General features: G+C 41.3%; 2 protein-coding genes across 2 annotated transcripts in view; one reads left to right on the forward strand and one right to left on the reverse strand.

Moving 5' to 3' along the window:
- The window catches only part of WDFY4 (WDFY family member 4), a 136,057-nt gene that overhangs the window by 95,614 nt on the left and 22,774 nt on the right, over positions 1-17,669 (forward strand). The window contains exons 47-51 of the mRNA XM_082002379.1: positions 10,727-10,769; positions 11,565-11,684; positions 12,247-12,364; positions 13,068-13,177; positions 17,066-17,219. Coding sequence (XP_081858505.1) covers positions 10,727-10,769; positions 11,565-11,684; positions 12,247-12,364; positions 13,068-13,177; positions 17,066-17,219 — 545 coding nt within the window. The remainder of the gene's footprint in view (positions 1-10,726; positions 10,770-11,564; positions 11,685-12,246; positions 12,365-13,067; positions 13,178-17,065; positions 17,220-17,669) is intronic.
- Positions 434-1,222, reverse strand: LRRC18 (leucine rich repeat containing 18; the record flags this gene model as incomplete). The annotated part of the gene is made up of 1 exon (XM_082002380.1): positions 434-1,222. One exon carries the CDS (start codon positions 1,220-1,222, stop codon positions 434-436), a length of 789 nt encoding a protein of 262 aa, XP_081858506.1.

Genomic DNA, 17,669 nt, shown 5'->3' on the forward strand with positions numbered 1-17,669 from the left:
AGGTCTGTTCCTTTTCCTCCAAATGGTATTTACTGAGACTAGTTTAACTGTGTCTCACCCTATGAAAATGAATAGGACTAATGTTTGGGGCTCAGTGGTGGGAGTGGACTTGCTAGAAAAACCTATTTTTTTGAAGTTGCCTTCACTGGACACGTGTGCACACAAAAAACCAAAAAAAACCCAAAACCCAAACAACCCCTGAACATGGAGAGCATGTTGTAGGAACAGGTTCAGATGCTAGGAAACAGTCCTTTGTTTCTGAAATGCACCCGTTCCCAAATATACATCTGTTTTAGAGACCACACAGATCTGCTGCTTCTAAAACTGAGTAGATCTTTAAAGGAGGAGAACTGCAGGAAAAGAGAGGAGGAAGGAGGTCATTAGCTTGGGCTGGACTTCATGGGACATGGTCTGTGGAGTGCCTTGGTAGATTTCAGGGATGTTTGCCTCTTAATCTCCATTCTTCTTGGTTATCCTTTGCAGAGGAATTGGGTGTAAGGAGTAAAGGGAAACTTATCTTCTTTGAGGGGCTGGGTTGTTCATTCTTTAACTTGTTCAGCTTGTCTCTGTCATCCTGACACGTCTTCAAGCAGGAACAGCACAGGTCTTTCTCTTGTACTAAGTACAGTGTTTCTATGCGTGTGATGGAGTCGGCATGCTCTTCTTGCTTTGTTGAACCTGGGAAAGGGTTTCTTTTTGCATTCAGTTTCTTGAGCTTGGGGAGCTTTTTCACACTGTTTGGAATGGTGGTCAAAGCATTGTCAAAAAGACCTATCTCCTTAAGTTCCTTCAGGGCACCAAGACTGGTGGGAATACTGTCAAGACAATTCAAGCCAAGGTTGAGAATATGCAGGTTCTTGAGAAGGTTCAACTCCTCTGGCAGATTTTTGGTGGTCAGCTTGTTATTGCATATATTCAGGTAAAAAAGGTTCTGAAGCGTACCTATTGCCTCAGGCAGCTCCTCGAGCTGATTACTATGCAGGTCCAGCCAGCGCAGTTTCTGGAACTTCTGGATGCTGCTTGGAATCTTTTTTAACATATTTCTGCTCAAATCAAGTTCATCCACGTCAGCCAGTTTCAGAATGCACTTGGGGAAGGTAGTGATACCCATCTTGCTTAAGTCAAGGCGACGCCCTCCATCAAAAGATATCCGGATGGCATTTTTGGCAATTTTCAACGTGATCTTCTTCCCTTTTTGACCTTTTTCTTTCCCTCTGGCCATCTCCCCACTGAGAGACAGACACACCAGATTCTGTGGATGAAGTGTAAGAACTCCTGTAAAGCCTTTGAAAGCAGTGGTTGTTACTCCCTAATTAAAAACAAAATAATCACTTATAAATTAACATGTTGACTGCTGGACTCTGCAGAAAGTCATCTTTTTAAGGTCAGGACTTTTCACCCCTGGAGCTGCAACTAGGAAAGTTCTTCCCAAAAAGTATTTTGTGTAGGTGAAACTCTAATTTACAATATTATTTTATTGCATTATAACACCTATATTGCATTACAGGGTGAAATTACAAGTGGAATAAATTCACCGTCTTTCATCCCCAAATCATACTGATTTGAGTGCAGCATGCAATGAAACTGAATTAAATGTGTTGTTATCCATGAGCCATTTGAGGACCTGAGCAAAACATATTGCCCAGGGAGGTGGTGGAGTCACCATCACTGGAAGTGTTCAAAAAATGTGTAGACATGGCATTTCAGGACATGGTTTAGTGGGCGTGGTGGTGTTGAGTTGACAGTTGGACTTGATGATCTTAAAGGTCTTTTCCAACCTTAATGATTCTATGACTTTATATTGTGGGTCTCAATCCAGTCCTTAGGGACTGCACTAAAACAATCTATGCAAAATTGTAGCTATTCTACCAGACCAACAGTTTGCGTGCTTTACAGGCCTGACATCTGTTGACAGGTTGCTTTAAACATCCTGTTTAAGGGACCTGAGCTTTGGGCTCTAGACACTACTGAAGGATTAAACATTTAAAGCAAATCACTAAGAGTCTTGTTTTAATCAGAACCTCAGGAATACAGTGGGCTCACAGATTTGCCAGGACTACTTGCAGTTCACACATCACCTGCAGGGCAAACTGCAGCAGGGGTCCATGTCAGTGCTGCTAAATAATGTGTTAAACCAGGCCTTGCTAAGCTAAGTGTCTCCTGTGTTTTCAAGGACTGATTCTGGATACTCTAACCTCGTCTTCCTATCCATGCTGTGGGATAGATGGAATCACATTCTGAAGGTGCCCTGCCCTCAGAAAATGCATGTAGGTGTTCTGGTCAGACTTTTCACTCATACTGATGCTCAGTATGTGCTACATGCTTTGTTGAATTGAGACCTGTATTAGTCATAGTCCACTGTAGTCTCAGGTTTGGTGAACTGTCTCTCTAATCGAAGGCCATCAAATACAGCTGCTAATTACGGCTAGTGACAAAGGAAATGGGCTTCTTCCCTGGAAATGGATGACAATGTCCCTCTTGCCCAGAGCACAGAGAGCATGGGTTACAGCTGGCTAATCTCAGGATGGTCCGGGTGCTCTGGCATTTAATTGTGAAGAGTCAAATTGCAGCTTTGATGAATGATTGTTTGGGACAAAATATGGATTTGTCTACAACACATTTCCCTATTAGAAAGGCTTCATTACAAACCCTTCAGGCTTTTTGGCTACTCATTAATCATGTGCAAATACATGAAGGGGAAGCTTACGCTACAACCAAGGCATTTCAGCTCCTTTTCAATTACATGCCATAGCCAAAAATAATGCAAAAGCAAGGGGGATCTGCCAGTTACCACCCACCTTCCCGAGAGCTCTGTAATGAGGCAGATGCTTTAGAAAATCCTGAAAGCAGCACACTGGGGTCAGTCTTACCCCGAGGGTATGTTCCAAAATTGAATCTTTGTTGTTTTATGTAACAATATTTAAACACAATTTTTTCTGTGTCTCACTCCCATGTTTCTGTCTCTCACCAGTACTTACAGGGCCATATTACCATTATATCTGAATGCTTCTCACTCTTTGCTGTATTTAACCTTACAGTGCTGCAGGGGCATTATCAATAGTATTCTTTCCATAGTGTAGACTGGTGACTGAAGCAAAGTACTCTACAGTGGAAAATTAATCACTTTTTCCACCTTTGTTGATGTTAGCTTGAATAATTTGCCCAGGAGTGGGTAGGAAGTTCTGGTGATCGAAACAATAGTTTTTTTAAATCACATTTCACTCATTTCAAGGATTTGATGCAATATTCTTGTTGTCAATTCTGCAAAGACAAAGTTCAGCTGCATGGGAAATGCCAGAGTCCTACTGCTGATACAGGACACCCTGAGTGCCTTACTGGTGCACAGAAGGCAACTACCATGCTTCAGAAAAAGATCTGCGGGGCAGCTTCCTTACACTTTGGCAAGCTGGAAAGAGACTTTCTGTTTCCTGCAATTGGTGTGAACCTGGTGACTTTTGGATCAAACTTTCTTTTTGTTTGAATTTTGTGTTGGATGAGTTGACCAAAACATTTAGTGCATTTTGACCAGTGAAGTTTTTCAGACAAGTACACCTTTAAAACAATGAAAGAGAGCCTCAAGGAAAAGTACATATTTTTTTTCTAAATTCAAAATAATTTCTTTTAAAATGCTTTTTAAAAATCTTTAAAACTCTCAGAAAGAAAAAATTTTCTTCAGTTCCTAGTAATCTTTTTCTGTTACTTTTCATTTAAAATCAAAGGAGGAAACATTGATCCAAAGCAGTTTCCTTTCTTAAAAATACCAGCTAGCCAAAAAATCAACCTTTTCTACAGCTGCCTGGTAAGGCTGGTTCCCAGTGCTGGTGTCCCTCGGTGCTGTGCGTGCCTGGGAGCACTAGAGGGAGCCTGGTGTAGCAGGTTGAGTGCCGGAGGCTTGTCAGGAATGACAGTGCAGTTTAACCTTTTGGGTTTGGGTAGTTCGCTGTCAGTAATCCTTGCCAGCTTGTTACAAGGTTTGAACTTGGAACTTTCAGATGTTTAAGAAGTCCAAACAAACAGATCAGTGTAATTTTCCTGAAGACAGATCTCTTTGTGCATTATCCAGTACATCATACAGACTTCGAAGAAATTTAACCACCCCCTTTAAGTTGGATTTTTTTAAAATCCTGCTGTGGACCACTAAGATGCACTGATCAGGAAAACATGAGTCCCTAGGGAGGGCTCACACTTTCCAAGTGCTATTTCCTTTGGGTTAAAAGTGGGAGCCACATTTCAAATTTACAAAACGATGATTTGCAATCCCAAAGGTAGGGATTAGCATTAGAGGTCTGCCGAAACATTGCAGTGTACCAGACAGCTTGAAGGGAATGAATAGCTCTCTTGTCTCTTCATGCTTGTAAACTAATTATCAGTGTTTCACAGGGCTCTGGCTGGAGATAATGGAGCTTACTTAGCCACATCTCATTTTCTTTAGCTCCACATAAGAGGGCTCCAGTTCTGTAGCCACTGATATTAAAAATTCAGGAATTGGAGGAGCCCTCCTTGCTGTAAATGTTAATTATGCCTGTTTGATCTAGTGCTTGCAGTGCATCTCCTGGGATAGCAGAGGGAAAGGTACATATGTTTCCCTGTTACCAAAGAAATTATGATGACAAGAGGGAACTCTTATTTTCTCTAAACTTTCACTCCACTGCCAGGTTCACCCTCTGAGTTGCTGGCAAGTCTTTGCCCAAGGGTGCGGTGTTGCATTTCTGTGTGATAAGGTCTTGCTAAAGAGGACCTTGACTAGAAAATTCTTTCACTTTTTATCTACACTTCATAAAATCTTTGGTCTGGATTGGGCTTTTGAAAGCCCAGGACTAATCCCAGAGCTTTGCGGCTGACCTGACACAGAAATCAGTAGAAAATGTCTGTCAAGGGCATCATGCTGTCTCTGGTGCTTTGTGTTGCTGGGAGCTGCAGGGAAGGAACAGACCTTGAGCATCAGGACTAGGACTCTCAGTGTCTCTATGAGTCAAGGAAGGATTGGAGATTACTTTTTATCTCTACTTAAGCACTTGCACAGGGCCCAGTTGTGACCCATTGTAGCTTAAGCCTGTCTGAAGAAAGAACTCTGATCCTAGACAAATATGGATTTGGACTCTCATGATGCAGCCTCTTCTAACCTGAACTTTTCTTATTCCTTTCTCAGCATAGGGCTGGCAGGAGCAGAACAAGCCTTTGGCCTATGACACTGTCTGGGTGTTTCAGGACCTCCTCCTCTGTGGTTCTGCCTGTTTTTTCCTTGCATAGGTTGCTGCTTCCTACTTCACTGCACCCAAAGCTGCACAGAACCATCTTGATCCCATCTTGAACTAGTCTGTGAGAAGAAGTTTCCTCTGTCTTTCTTCCTGCAAGTCTGCATATTGCAGAGCAGACTTGCCAATCCCAGTGGAGCTACACATGCCCTGCACCTCTCTGGGGGCAGGAAGACAGTGAGGTGATACGTTTTAATTCACCCATGGAATAGGTCTATGGTAATACTTTCATAGTAAGCTTAAAACCAGCATTTGTACTGTGAATGATTTTGCATGAAGCCAAGCAGTTCCAGGTAGGGTAGGTTTTTATTTCCTTGCTTACAAGCCTGTTAAGCCTGTTACTATTTCTTTGTTGTTGGATACGACCTGCTGTGGAAGAGACATTAATTCAATGACTATCTTAAATGCAGTCTCTTGCTAACATCCAGGTTTAGACTAAATCCTGCCATGAGCAAATAGATAGCGAGAGGTTTCCTTCCTTAATTTTCTTACTTTTCTAGATAACTTCGGAGCCACACAGTGCAAGGTCACTTACAAAACCAAGGCCCACCAAGAATAAACAAAAATATTGTTTCATCTTAACAATTCTGCCAGAGTGCCCCCCTGCATAAGATCTTACCGGCTAGCAGCTAGGAAGACTTAGAAGGCGAGGTATAGATGTCACAAGTTGCTTGTTTTTTTCAGCAGTGTGGGATGAGCCTTCATGGTCTGTTATTGTGAAGTTGTCCTCTGTCTACTCCTCTTTGAGTAATGAATTAGTCTTTCAGTCTGTAAATAAACCCGTGAGCAGGGAGCACACGACAATTTCCTTTTCACAGTCCTGCAAATTCTGAATCGTACTTCCTTGTCGGAAAATGGCAGCCCTTCAAGAAATTTGTGTATGTGAGTGTGCAGGGGCAGGAGGAGTGGCAAAAAGGACTTGCCCAGCTCCAGGGTCTCTATTCAGTTCTTCCAGAGCCTGTGAAACTTTTGTTCCTAAGCAACAACAATGCTAGGTCCTCGGAGATCATTAACATAATGTTTGGTTCCAGCATGCAAGTTCAAGCTGGAAGGAAAAGAACTGAACGGCATGCAGTGCCTGGAAATGTTAGATTTCAGATTATGCAGAAAGAAAAAGCATCTGGACCTCTGGACCTGCTTAGAAGCTGTTTGTCAGGTTCTAACATTGCCTTAACTGTCCATTTTAGTAATTTGTCTATTTAATTTTTCTTGGCTGTAACACAGTGTGAGATACTTGTATGCGTGTTAAAACTTGCACATTTGTGATACTATCCTTTGCATGTGATGGATTGAATAGATATGGACACGGGAGGGAAGGCTCATTCAGCCGTGCAGCAGAGAGGATATGAGCTGCAGTTTATATTTATCTGTGACCTTTTAAAGTGCAGTTGATACAATAATTTCCCTTTGTAGCATGTGAATTTACTGGAATTTGTTTCTGACTGGGGCTACCAAGCTCCAGCTTTTAGTAACTGGTTGCAATAATTTCAAAATAGTATCTGGAAAAAAAGAACTATGCTGTGTGCTTTGTGGTATGTATTGTTCACAGGAGATGCAACACTGAGGTCCCTCTCTTGCTGAGAATGGGTCTGAGATATTATTGGCATAAAGAAGCTGATAATGTTGATGGGTTTGCCTGATTCCAGGGTTAGAGATTGCATTCTGCTCACCTCAACAAATTAATTGAATTTACTTAACGTTTTTCTTCTATGACCTGAAGTATGCCTGGGTGCAGCATTTGTGCAGTGGAAATGTTATCCCTTTGGTTTAAGCCTGTGAATACCCACAGTGCAAACAGTGTTCTGTAAATGGGGGAGATTCCTTTCTCCCTCCCCAGCCCCTTCAAGACATCCTACTTCAAGGAGCCGCACTTTAATATTATACTTATTTATAAATTTTATGTTATACCTCTACTCATTGAGTACAGAGCAAGAATACCCAGAAGGTGCACTGGTACAATCAAATAAGGAGGACCCTGTACCTTTATTCTAAAGTAATCTAACCTAACAGTTTTCTGAGGTTTGATAGAGACTTGATTGTTTCACAAGGAAAGCTGACATTCCTTTTGGTGGCTGCTTTTCTCTTTTAATAGTAGGACTTTGACCTAGGTTGTGGCTTACCAGGAAAGGGATTTTCCTCACAATATTTTTGGTAATTGCAAAAATTCTTTAAGAGAAGTGGTTTTAGGAGAGCTTTGGCACTGTTTGTAGGCTTAAGAAGTCTGGGGGATGGAAGACAGAAAATGAAAGCAGTTTTGTGAAGTCTAAGAATGCAATTAAGTTTACTGGAATTTTAGTATTAATTTCAGTGGGGGAAAAATCTTACCCTTTGAGATTCTCACATCTGCAATGAATCTCCAAATGGCTTGAGGTCCACCTGTCTCTAGCTAATAGAGAGCACTGGCTATCACAAGAGTGAGATCATAGTCTGATGTTAATGGAAGAGGGATTAATAAATTACTTATGCATAGCGTAGCCAAAGGTAGATCATCATTACTACACACCATGCTTAGATACTGCCATGGCTAGTGCCCTACAAATACCTTATAGATTTAGACATATATACATATGTAGGTACTTCTCTTGACTACACATAACTTCCCTTGAAGTTTAGTTATTTACATTTATAAAGCAGTTCTGTTTCTTTTTCAAACCAGGCTTTGATTATTTATTTTTAAATGCACTTACTGTGGTTGGATAGCTGCAGCTGATCTACTTTGAGCTTTTGCTATGCTGGCTAGAGAGGTGTTAGCTGGAGGAATGCTGATTGATTGCCAAGGAGAAGAGAGGAATAGGCTTGAACTGCCTGTAATGTGATTCATGTTCTGAACCCCTGTGAGTCAACAAGAATGCAGAATTTCAGATCTCTGGGGACTTGGAGGGAGCATCCCTGCTGGTCCCCTGAGACTCAGAAGGATGGCTCTTACAGGGGAGTCACTACATTTAGCCTTGCTTATTTTCATGATGTGGTGAACTCATCAACTTCTTTGAGTTATATAGTGGCTTCCAAAGTCAGCAGAGAGATGATTGTTTTGACCCTTGCAGAGTCCTTATTAGCTGTTTAGGGCTTGTGACAAGCAGAGCAAGAGTTCACCTAGAGGGTCATGGCACCCACAAGTCAACATATGTTATGTATATTTGTATAACATACGAACTGGCCCAGTTTAGTCCTGATTATAGTAATTTATAATGTTCCTACTTTAAAATATTGGAGGACTGATGGGTTGAGCAGGTTTGTACATTACATAACCCCCTGCTTTCTAACTCAGCCATAAATCCAAAATAAACCTAGGCGGTTTAGTGAGTGAGTCTGCCCCTGTGGAAAGAGAAGAACCTAACCTGATCCCTCTGTGACAAACACCCTAATCCAACCACACTTCAAATAATGTCAGGAATCCTGATCCTGTTCCATCCCTTTGAGATACTCTCTCTGAGTTCCAAATGTCTGTTGGAGACCTTACAAAGGCCAATGGGGTAAAACTCTGTGAAATCTACGTATAGTGCAAGAGGGCTGAATTGTAAAAGGTAAGTGCTCATGATATCTGTTTTCTACTTTAGAATTCCTACGTTCTTGAGCTGCGTGTGGCTCAAACTGGGGGTGCAAAACCACCATAACTCTCCTTTAGTCAATAGACTTTCTTCTGATTTACAAATTAGACCATCATATAATCTATTCTTTTTTTGGACAGAGTGAAGATCCTATTTTCCCATATCAGATGTGAACTACACCTTTTTGTGTTGCCTCATTTCTATAAATAGAGACTATGATTGTTAGGTTTCATGTGCTTAGCAGGAGAACTAAACAAAGCTTAGGAGCTGTAGACTATGAGATAGAACTGGTCCTGGGTTTCATGTTTCTTCATGGAATAGGTTATTACTTAGGCTATGCAAGAACCTTCCCTTAGATACACACTTTTCTCTTAAGAGAGTGCCTAAGCAAGGAACAAAATACTGTGTCACGTAAACCTTAGTGTTTTTCTTTTATGTACACTGGTCCAGGAGTGAATAGGCAGTAAAATAATGATTCATAATCATGAGAGCTAGTTTACAAGAATTTACTACTGCAATTTCAATAAAACTATAATGATCATAGACCATTCCAGAGTTTTATTTAGATATTTGAGGCTGCTTTAAGCCTAGCTTTGTGGATTTCTAGTGTGATCCAATACAGAGCACAAAAGTGCAAAGTAGCAGCTAGCTATGCATGTAACAGTTTTATAATCTATGGACTGATTTCCTTACACTATCTCTAAGGTAGCACCTTAGGATTAGTTTAGTGTTGTACACTCAAAGGGAAAAGGATCTCCTACCACCAGTGATATTGTATCATATCAGTAACCCTGTTTACTTTGGCAGATCAAAAGTCTCTTTAAGCCAGAATCTGCCACTTAACTCAGTTTGTTCTCTAGGAATTGACAAGAGCAAGTCCATGGCCTTCAGAAAGTGACACAACTTCTAGCTCAGCGTAGTTGAAATGTTACTTTTGTGTGCTCAGAACCTTTCACCCTTTTCGTGTTTTCATGTGAATTCCCCTGTTTAGAATCTGCCTTCAGCTGGTTGGTTTTTTGTTTAAAGTTTCAGTAAAAAGTTGTGTTTTGAGAACAAAGAGTGGAAAACCCATATTTACTCTTACTTTAAAAAAAATTATAAAAATGGCAACCCATTTTTTAAGGACTACATTAGTTTCAAAGTGCTTTATGCAAAAGGAATAGTTGTGATATGGAGACTGAGACACCTCTGGTTTCAAGCTAATGTCTTCATGCTTCAGAAAAACATGAACCTTTGAGAATAAGGCTCCAGAATAGAAACATACAGCCTTAATGGTACCTGTCACTGTAGGTGTACAGTGGGATGAGGCTGGGAGCACAGACTGGTTAGCGGTGTGACTTAGCTTGGAACAGTTGAGGAGATTGCTGTCCCCAGCTGTCCAACAGCCTCTGCTGCGGGGGCATCATCTCTGCCTGTGGGTGAGCTTCTGAATTCTTGCAGTTTACTGTGTGGTATTACCCCCACAGTTTGCAGTGGTGTCTTAAGGCAATCAATCCATCCTTAGCACCACCACCCTATTTCCTTCTTTTTTCTTTATTAAATATCATACTTTAAGTGGCATTTCATTCAGGAGCAGACTGGCAAGTAGCTTAGGGAGGTTCAGCATGTCATAGGGAGAGAGACTAACAGTGATAAACTAATCAGACATCTGAAGCTGGGCCATCCCTGTTCCTCAGGCAGAGACTTCCTTCCTACTGAAAGCAGTAGTGGAACTTGCATCCTGTAGCATTAACCTAACTGATGGCATGCTCTGGTTTTGGAATGATTTGGTCAATGATGAATTTTCAACTTTCTTCTAGTGTTGGTGTTCTCTCATTTGTGTGAGATGAGAGCAGGGTGCACAGGGACCACAGATGTTAATGTGTTGGCTTTCTGTTATTGTTCTGAAGCAGGTTATTTCAATCGAATGTTTGTTCCATACAGGAAACACTCAGGAGGGGAAAAGACAATGCTCCAGAAGTGGCAGGTAAGCTAAATCTTGGCTGCACATGGTTAAGAGAAGAATATCAGCACCTGTCTGTGTGTCCACACACAGATATGTATGTGTATACGTATGTGCTTCAAGGCCTAAGCTGTTCTTTCACTGCTGGAGGTGAGGTTATTGGTAAGAAGAGCAGACTATTTACATGTGGTTATTGCAGAGGTTTTGTTTCTCCTCCTGTGAAACATATGGTGCTACTGTCTGGCAGATTAAGTGTGATTTTTATGCACATTTTTAAACTGAGACCAAAGAGGGCCACCTAGTTGAAGGACTGTTCACAGATCATCTGTACATCTAAATCGGTGCACCTCTCGTTTTCCCAGATGTTTTGCTGAGAGATGCATTTACTTTCCTGTACCCCTGATCTTGATGACCCAAGACATATTGAAGAAATCTATATCTTCTTGTTTATATGTAGCACTTTGTGCAGCCTTTTCTGTACAGGCAGTTCAGGATTTTCCAATATACAGATAACATGCATTTGGCTCACTCTTAAATTGGTAAAAAATGCTCTGTTATGCAAATACAACATAAAAGCAATGGGCAATTACAGACAAATACAAATGGCCTGTCTGAAGAAGAGCCAGAACGAAGACTCAGATACTGTTGAATGGATTGTTGTGTAAGAGACATTGTGCTGATCTGAACGGCAATGAGTGATTGATTACACTATTTATAATTCTTGTCCTAGTGGAACAGCGGGACTCGAGCGTGCCTTTGAGGCATGGTTTTCAGGGGTGGAGTTAGGAGATTGTAATGCTTGTTTCCTTTCCCTGGCAGAAGAGGGAGATCAGCAACTTTGATTACCTCATGTACCTGAACACATTGGCTGGCCGCAGCTACAACGATTACATGCAGTATCCTGTGTTTCCGTGGGTCCTCGCTGACTATCACTCCGAGGTCAGTGCTTGCTGCAGCATTCTGTACTTTCTATGATAGCAACCATACAAAGGTTTGTTGAATGATGCCGTTGAAGCAGAGAGGGGTCTAGACCAAGGGTTCAAAATCTGAGGTAGTTTGAACTGTACTGATTCTTTATAGATTAGCCTTATCTTCAAATCAGCACACTGAGGATCACATTCTGCCTCAGAAAGGTGGATGAACATCTGTTAAATACATACCTATTTAAGGGCAGCCTGCATCGGCTCAGCAGACAGGCAGGAACAAGCTTCTGTGACCCCTGACAAGGAGGTTTGGACAGAAAAGCCTTGAGAGCAATTTGCAACCTGCCAGGTCCTTTATTTATGAAGCTCCTTGTACATGCTATCCTTTCAGTGGCACATGCCATCACTCTCTTTCCATCCCAGTTCTGGAGATGGGTGTTTTAGTACTGAGTCTGTGGCCTTCTTGTATAGGTGAAACTTCCAACACGGCCTTGCCACTATCCAGTGTACTGAGCTAGCCATGATGTCTAAGACTCAGTGATCTAAAAATCCGTATCTTTGCTGGTTTTGCTTTTCAGACTCTAAATCTTTCTAATCCGCATACATTTCGGGACCTGTCAAAGCCCATGGGAGCGCAGACTGTTGAGAGAAAACGCAAGTTCATCCAGCGCTACAATGAGGTGGAGAAGAGTGAGGGTGAGTGTTTTAGGAGACTAACAGACAGCAGAAGCTTCAGCACCCTCAGGCCTTTGAAGATGCTGGTGAATCCCTTGGAAAACGTCAGACAAAAACTTTCCACAGCTGTGGCTAAGGGAAGCACCATGTCGAGATCCTCTCACTTCTGGGTACAAACTGGTTGAGGATTCAAAGAGAAATGACTCCTGCAAGTACTGCCTTATGTGCCTTGTACCGCTGCATTCTGTCCTCTTCCCTTGGGCAGGAAGAGACGCTACAGCAAAAAACAATGTTCCCTAGGAAAGACTGCTCTGTTAACTAGGCTGCACGTATTAGTCTTGTCTGTTAGCTAAGCTGCAATGTAGAAGATTGATGCACACAGCTTAGCTAAAAGCTACTGTAAGAAAAGGAAACAGGACATTGAAGCTGTTGACCTCTGGAGATGGACTTTTTTTGGTACTAATGGGGAAGGGGATAGTCTGGAAAGTTGAAGGCCACCTTCTTCAGAAAATGAAATGTGGAAGGCAAAAAAAGAACATACAGAGGTGTACACAGTTACTAAACTGTGCACATTCAATGTAAATATGCAAGGTGTGCTCAGAGATCCTTGAACATATCTGCTTTAAATACCTACTCCCTGTTTAGATGTGCTATGGTAACTGGATGCTATGGGCTTGAAATGGTGGTATTTTGCACTGAAATCTGGTTTGTGTCCAATTTCCAGGAGACCTGTCAGCCCAGTGCCATTACTGTACTCACTATTCATCAGCAATTATAGTGGCATCTTACCTGGTCCGAATGGAGCCATTTACCCAGACCTTCTGTTCTCTGCAGGTAAGGGGGCAAGACAGCTTCCCTCCTACACCTCGTTATGAACCATGTAGCACATTATAGTGGCTATGTAATGAAGAAGGATTAATTCTTTCAACATTTTCTGTACACTCTGTGTGGACTCTGGGCTCACTGAAGGCTCTATGCTGTCTGTTTAATTCAGTGAAAACATCTTAATGGGAGCATGACTGATGCCTGATGATCTTGGTTTTTTCTGAGGGAGAAGTATTATTTAGTTTTGGTCCTGTGATGCATTTTGTGAGAGCTAAGGCATGTAAACACCTAGACAATGTTTTGCTACCTGTCTGAATATAAGCTTCTGACTTTAGGGCATATGAGACTTTCATGGTAGGCATTCTAAGCCCAAATGCCCATACAGTAATGCGGTTACAGGCAAGCACTTGGAGCTGGCTGTGGTGGCATAATGAGCGTTTCTGGGCCAGATGAGGATGTACAGGTCCTGGTGGGTGGGGAATGATAGGGATCATGGGATCAGCTCCCTGAAGAAGTGAGTGAGACTACATCCAGTGCTGGAGGAATATTTTATTTGAGCTTGTTCTGAATTTGCCATGGTTTTATGGTGCCAAAAGCACTCCCTATGGAACTGAATTTCATGGCAACTGAAATTTGTGCTTACCTTTCCCACCTGATCAGCACAAAGGGGCAACAAATTTCCTGATTGCCCTCTTCAGCAGATAGTTGGTGCCACACAAGCACAGACACTTGGGCTGTAGCAGTTGTTACCCTTATTTCTGTAATATGCCTTGTGTTATAGCAGGATCTATCAGGAGGACAGGTCCTTAAAAGTGCATTTTTTTAGGGAATCTCTTGTTGAAATCTGCCTATCATTATGGAGCAATGAGGGAGACAGCTAGGCCAGAATATTCTACCCTCAGGAGACTGCTGTATGTATGGTGAGGACTGGCCAGCAGTGAGGACTCCTGCAGCTCTCCAAGTGCTTTGCTGTTGTGCTGGTCTTTTTTCTTTTCTTTTCTTTTTTTTAATTTTATTTTTAAATGAACTAATACAAATAAAGTGCTGTGCTAATTAAGTAATAAGCCCTATGATATCAGCTGTTACCAGCAGTAGCTGATGGGTTAGTGAACCACCTGAGGCAATGGATACCATTGCACTCTGTGAGCCATATGTTAGCTGCAGTTATGAATGACTGTGGAGCAGTTATTTCTTGTAAACAACAAAGGCTGCTGTATCTCACTGGCACACTTTTCATGCATAACAAATTCCCATTCTGAGTAGCTGCTTTGCAGCAGTATTTGTGTGATTAGAAGGTAACCAGCATTTTTGTGGGGATAGTTATCTTCAAAGGCTGCTGAGCTCTCAAGCACTCCAAGTTTTGTGTGGATATGGATCCACTGAAACTGCTGAACTTCTTCCAGTCTCATTCCTTTGCTTTTATGTTACTGCATGTTCAGTTGAGCTCATTGTTTTCACTTCTCCTAGGTGACTGGTGCTATAGTGGCTTAGGAATTGCTAAGCATGAGATGCAGTCAGGCAAACAGCAGACCTGAAAACTGTATGCACAAGTCAAGAGCAGGTTGGAAAAGGAGCACTCCCAAACTTAAGACCTTGGAAGGCTGCAGAGTTGGGAGCTGTGAAAGCTTTCCAGAATCTTAAAAAGTGGAAAATCTATGCCTAGAACTGCAAACCGCCAGTCTGAAGGCACATGACAAGGAAATGCAACAACTTGGGTGCACCCTTTGTGAAAACCTGATGTTGGCTTACCATCCTCTTTCTCAAGTCAAAGAATTGATTTGCACCTGACCACAGAAGGCGGCAGTGAGGAAGTATTGCCTCTAGTAAGGGAACTGTATGGGAGTTTACAAAACTTTGTGATTTCACATTTTAATTAAGTGTTGAGATCTGACTCTGGAGAAAAGTGTGTATGTGCTTTGCATGTTGTACTGGTATGGATAAAAAACTGGCTCCTCAGACAGGTGTTGGACAGTACCTTCTGCTTCACCTTAGCAAGTACCTCCCAGAATTCCTTTCAGGTGTTGGTCTCAGTACCACAAAAAAGCAACAAAGGTTTCTGTGTTTAGTGTCTTTATTGGAAAGGCATTCTAGGACCCAATGCCCTCAATAATTAGTGACACTTGCTTTTGATTCAACTCAGATTTTATCCCCTTTTATTCTTATCCCGCTGTTGCATTTCAGCTATCAGGCTAATCTTCTTTCCTGGCATTTACCTCTCAAACAGAATAGGGTTCTTACTCTTCATTGTATCACTGACTCTTGAGCCGTCATTTAAGCACTGTCGGCAGGTAATTACTTCTCAGTAACTCTGGGGGTGTGGTAAGTCTTTGCACCTTCGTAAGCATCTCTTAGAAACACTTTGAGGTCTTTGGGTTTAAAGCACCACCAAGAATCTAGGATGCTTAGTTTTATAAACATGGGAAGTTCTAACTTCTCTCTAGAGAGCACTTTGCCTAGTTGCTTTGTATATACCCTGATGAACTGTAGTTTTAAAAAGTGTATTTTTCCAGTATTCCTCATGACAGTGTAAAGCCTGTACTGAAAGGAAACAGAGACTTACTGTATCTAGCTATAGAAAAGCCGTAAGAGTTTATGTTGACTAGCAATCTAAAGGCATAAAGCAATTCTTGATTCTCTTTTTCCCTTTCAGTGCAGTTTTTGCATTCATAGAGAGAGAAAACTCATTAATTCTGATATAAATATATGCAAATAAATTTATTAATATAGGAAATGGGAAAATCAGTTATTGCTTCCTTTATAAATAATACAGGCTTAAGTTTTAAAGATATTACTTTTCCCTAAAATGAATTAGACAGCCAGGGAAAAAATCACATTTTTTCGTGGTGGTAATATCTTTAACCAGATTTGTCGCGCTAACAGCATTTCCTATGTATATATTATTTTTATTTAATACAGGTAATCTTTTTATTACAAATCATATTGTTTCTCAGGAGATTACCATCAGCTCTCATAAAAGCTGCAAAAAAAGATGAAAAAGCATCAATCACCACCAGACACAGCGCACTGTGTGCAGATTAAATATACAAAGCCCTTTAATATGCTTCAATGAGATACTTGTTAGCTGTTGATTTATTTATAGTCCTTCTTCTACTCTGTTTTAATTTCAATTTGAATTTGACTCCAAGGGTCCCTGCCTAATAATGATCAAGAACAAGATGACCTTGTGCATCATATTAACTCCAGCTAGGCTTACTCATGTGATTAGCCACTTTTTCACTCAGTCCCTCGAGTGGATGTGGGAAGGCTTCACAATTTTCAGTGGTATAAGGAAGAAGGACATAAAATGCAAGGAAGTACAGCAGAACTATGTTGTCATTTAGAGATGAGGCTGAACCAAAAACCTGGTCAGAATTCACTTTGGGGGAAACAGTGCCAGGGGCTTTCCATCTGGAATATCTTTTGGCTTTTGGTGCAAGTCTATCTCAAAAGACAAGCAAGGAGATGTGGTTTCAGAACTTAAGGTTTATTGACTTCTATGTTTTGGTAGTTTCTCCCTAACAAATGATAATGGCAAAAGTTATTTCTGACTTGCAGTTCCCAGACTTAGCAGAGTTTGTAGATCCAAAGGAGTTGCATCATAAGTGTGCAGGTACTTGGTGGTCAAAAGAGCAGTGGTTCTTACCATCAGAAACCAATGTGGGAACTGCTGCTAAGACTCCAAGCTTTATGGTATTCTCAAACTACATACCTACAAACTAGGACTAAAACAGACCTTAATATAAGATCACAGTAAACAGAGCTGGGACAGATTTTGAGATATCACCTAATCAAACATATGATGAGGTGATTATTGCAGAACTGGCTGAGATTCTGCATCTGTGTCTTATTTAATGGAATATTCACACTGCAGTGTTTTTGTCTGCCTCCATTTCACAGGGTGGGAGTTTTGATGTTGCAGACAGGATGTTTCACAGTGTCAAGAGCACATGGGAATCGGCATCAAGGGACAACATGAGCGATGTCAGGGAACTCATCCCTGAATTCTTCTACTTGCCAGAGTTCCTAACAAATGTGAATCACTTTGAACTTGGTAAGTGCTAGAAGGGTCTTCAGCGCTCCCCTTCTGCTCCCCAGCATCCTGTCAAGGGAAAAGATCTGGATTACATGCTGGGACTTGGTCCCTGGACTATGCTGACTGAGGCTCTTTAGCGATGACAGATCAATTTTTATTAAAATAAGGCTACAAGAATACAAGCTTCTGATATCTGAATGATATCAGAAAACCCATGTTTCTAGCTCAGAAGGGATTGTAGTTCCTATTAGTTACTGTGCAAAGGAATTACAAATTTTGTCAGACAAAAGTAAATTTCAATATAAGCAGTCTAGATGGCTGCTTTTGAAAATCTGGTTTGTATCATCACATCTATGTGGCTATGAACAATAGATTAATTTGATTTTTGGAGATGGATCAATTGTTAAATGGTCTTGGTGAAAGGTATTTTTTTAAATCTTATGTCTCTGGTGATTAAAGTTACCAAAT

This window comes from Phaethon aethereus (assembly GCF_964289735.1).
Source record: "Phaethon aethereus genome assembly, chromosome: 7".
NCBI lineage: Eukaryota > Metazoa > Chordata > Aves > Phaethontiformes > Phaethontidae > Phaethon > Phaethon aethereus.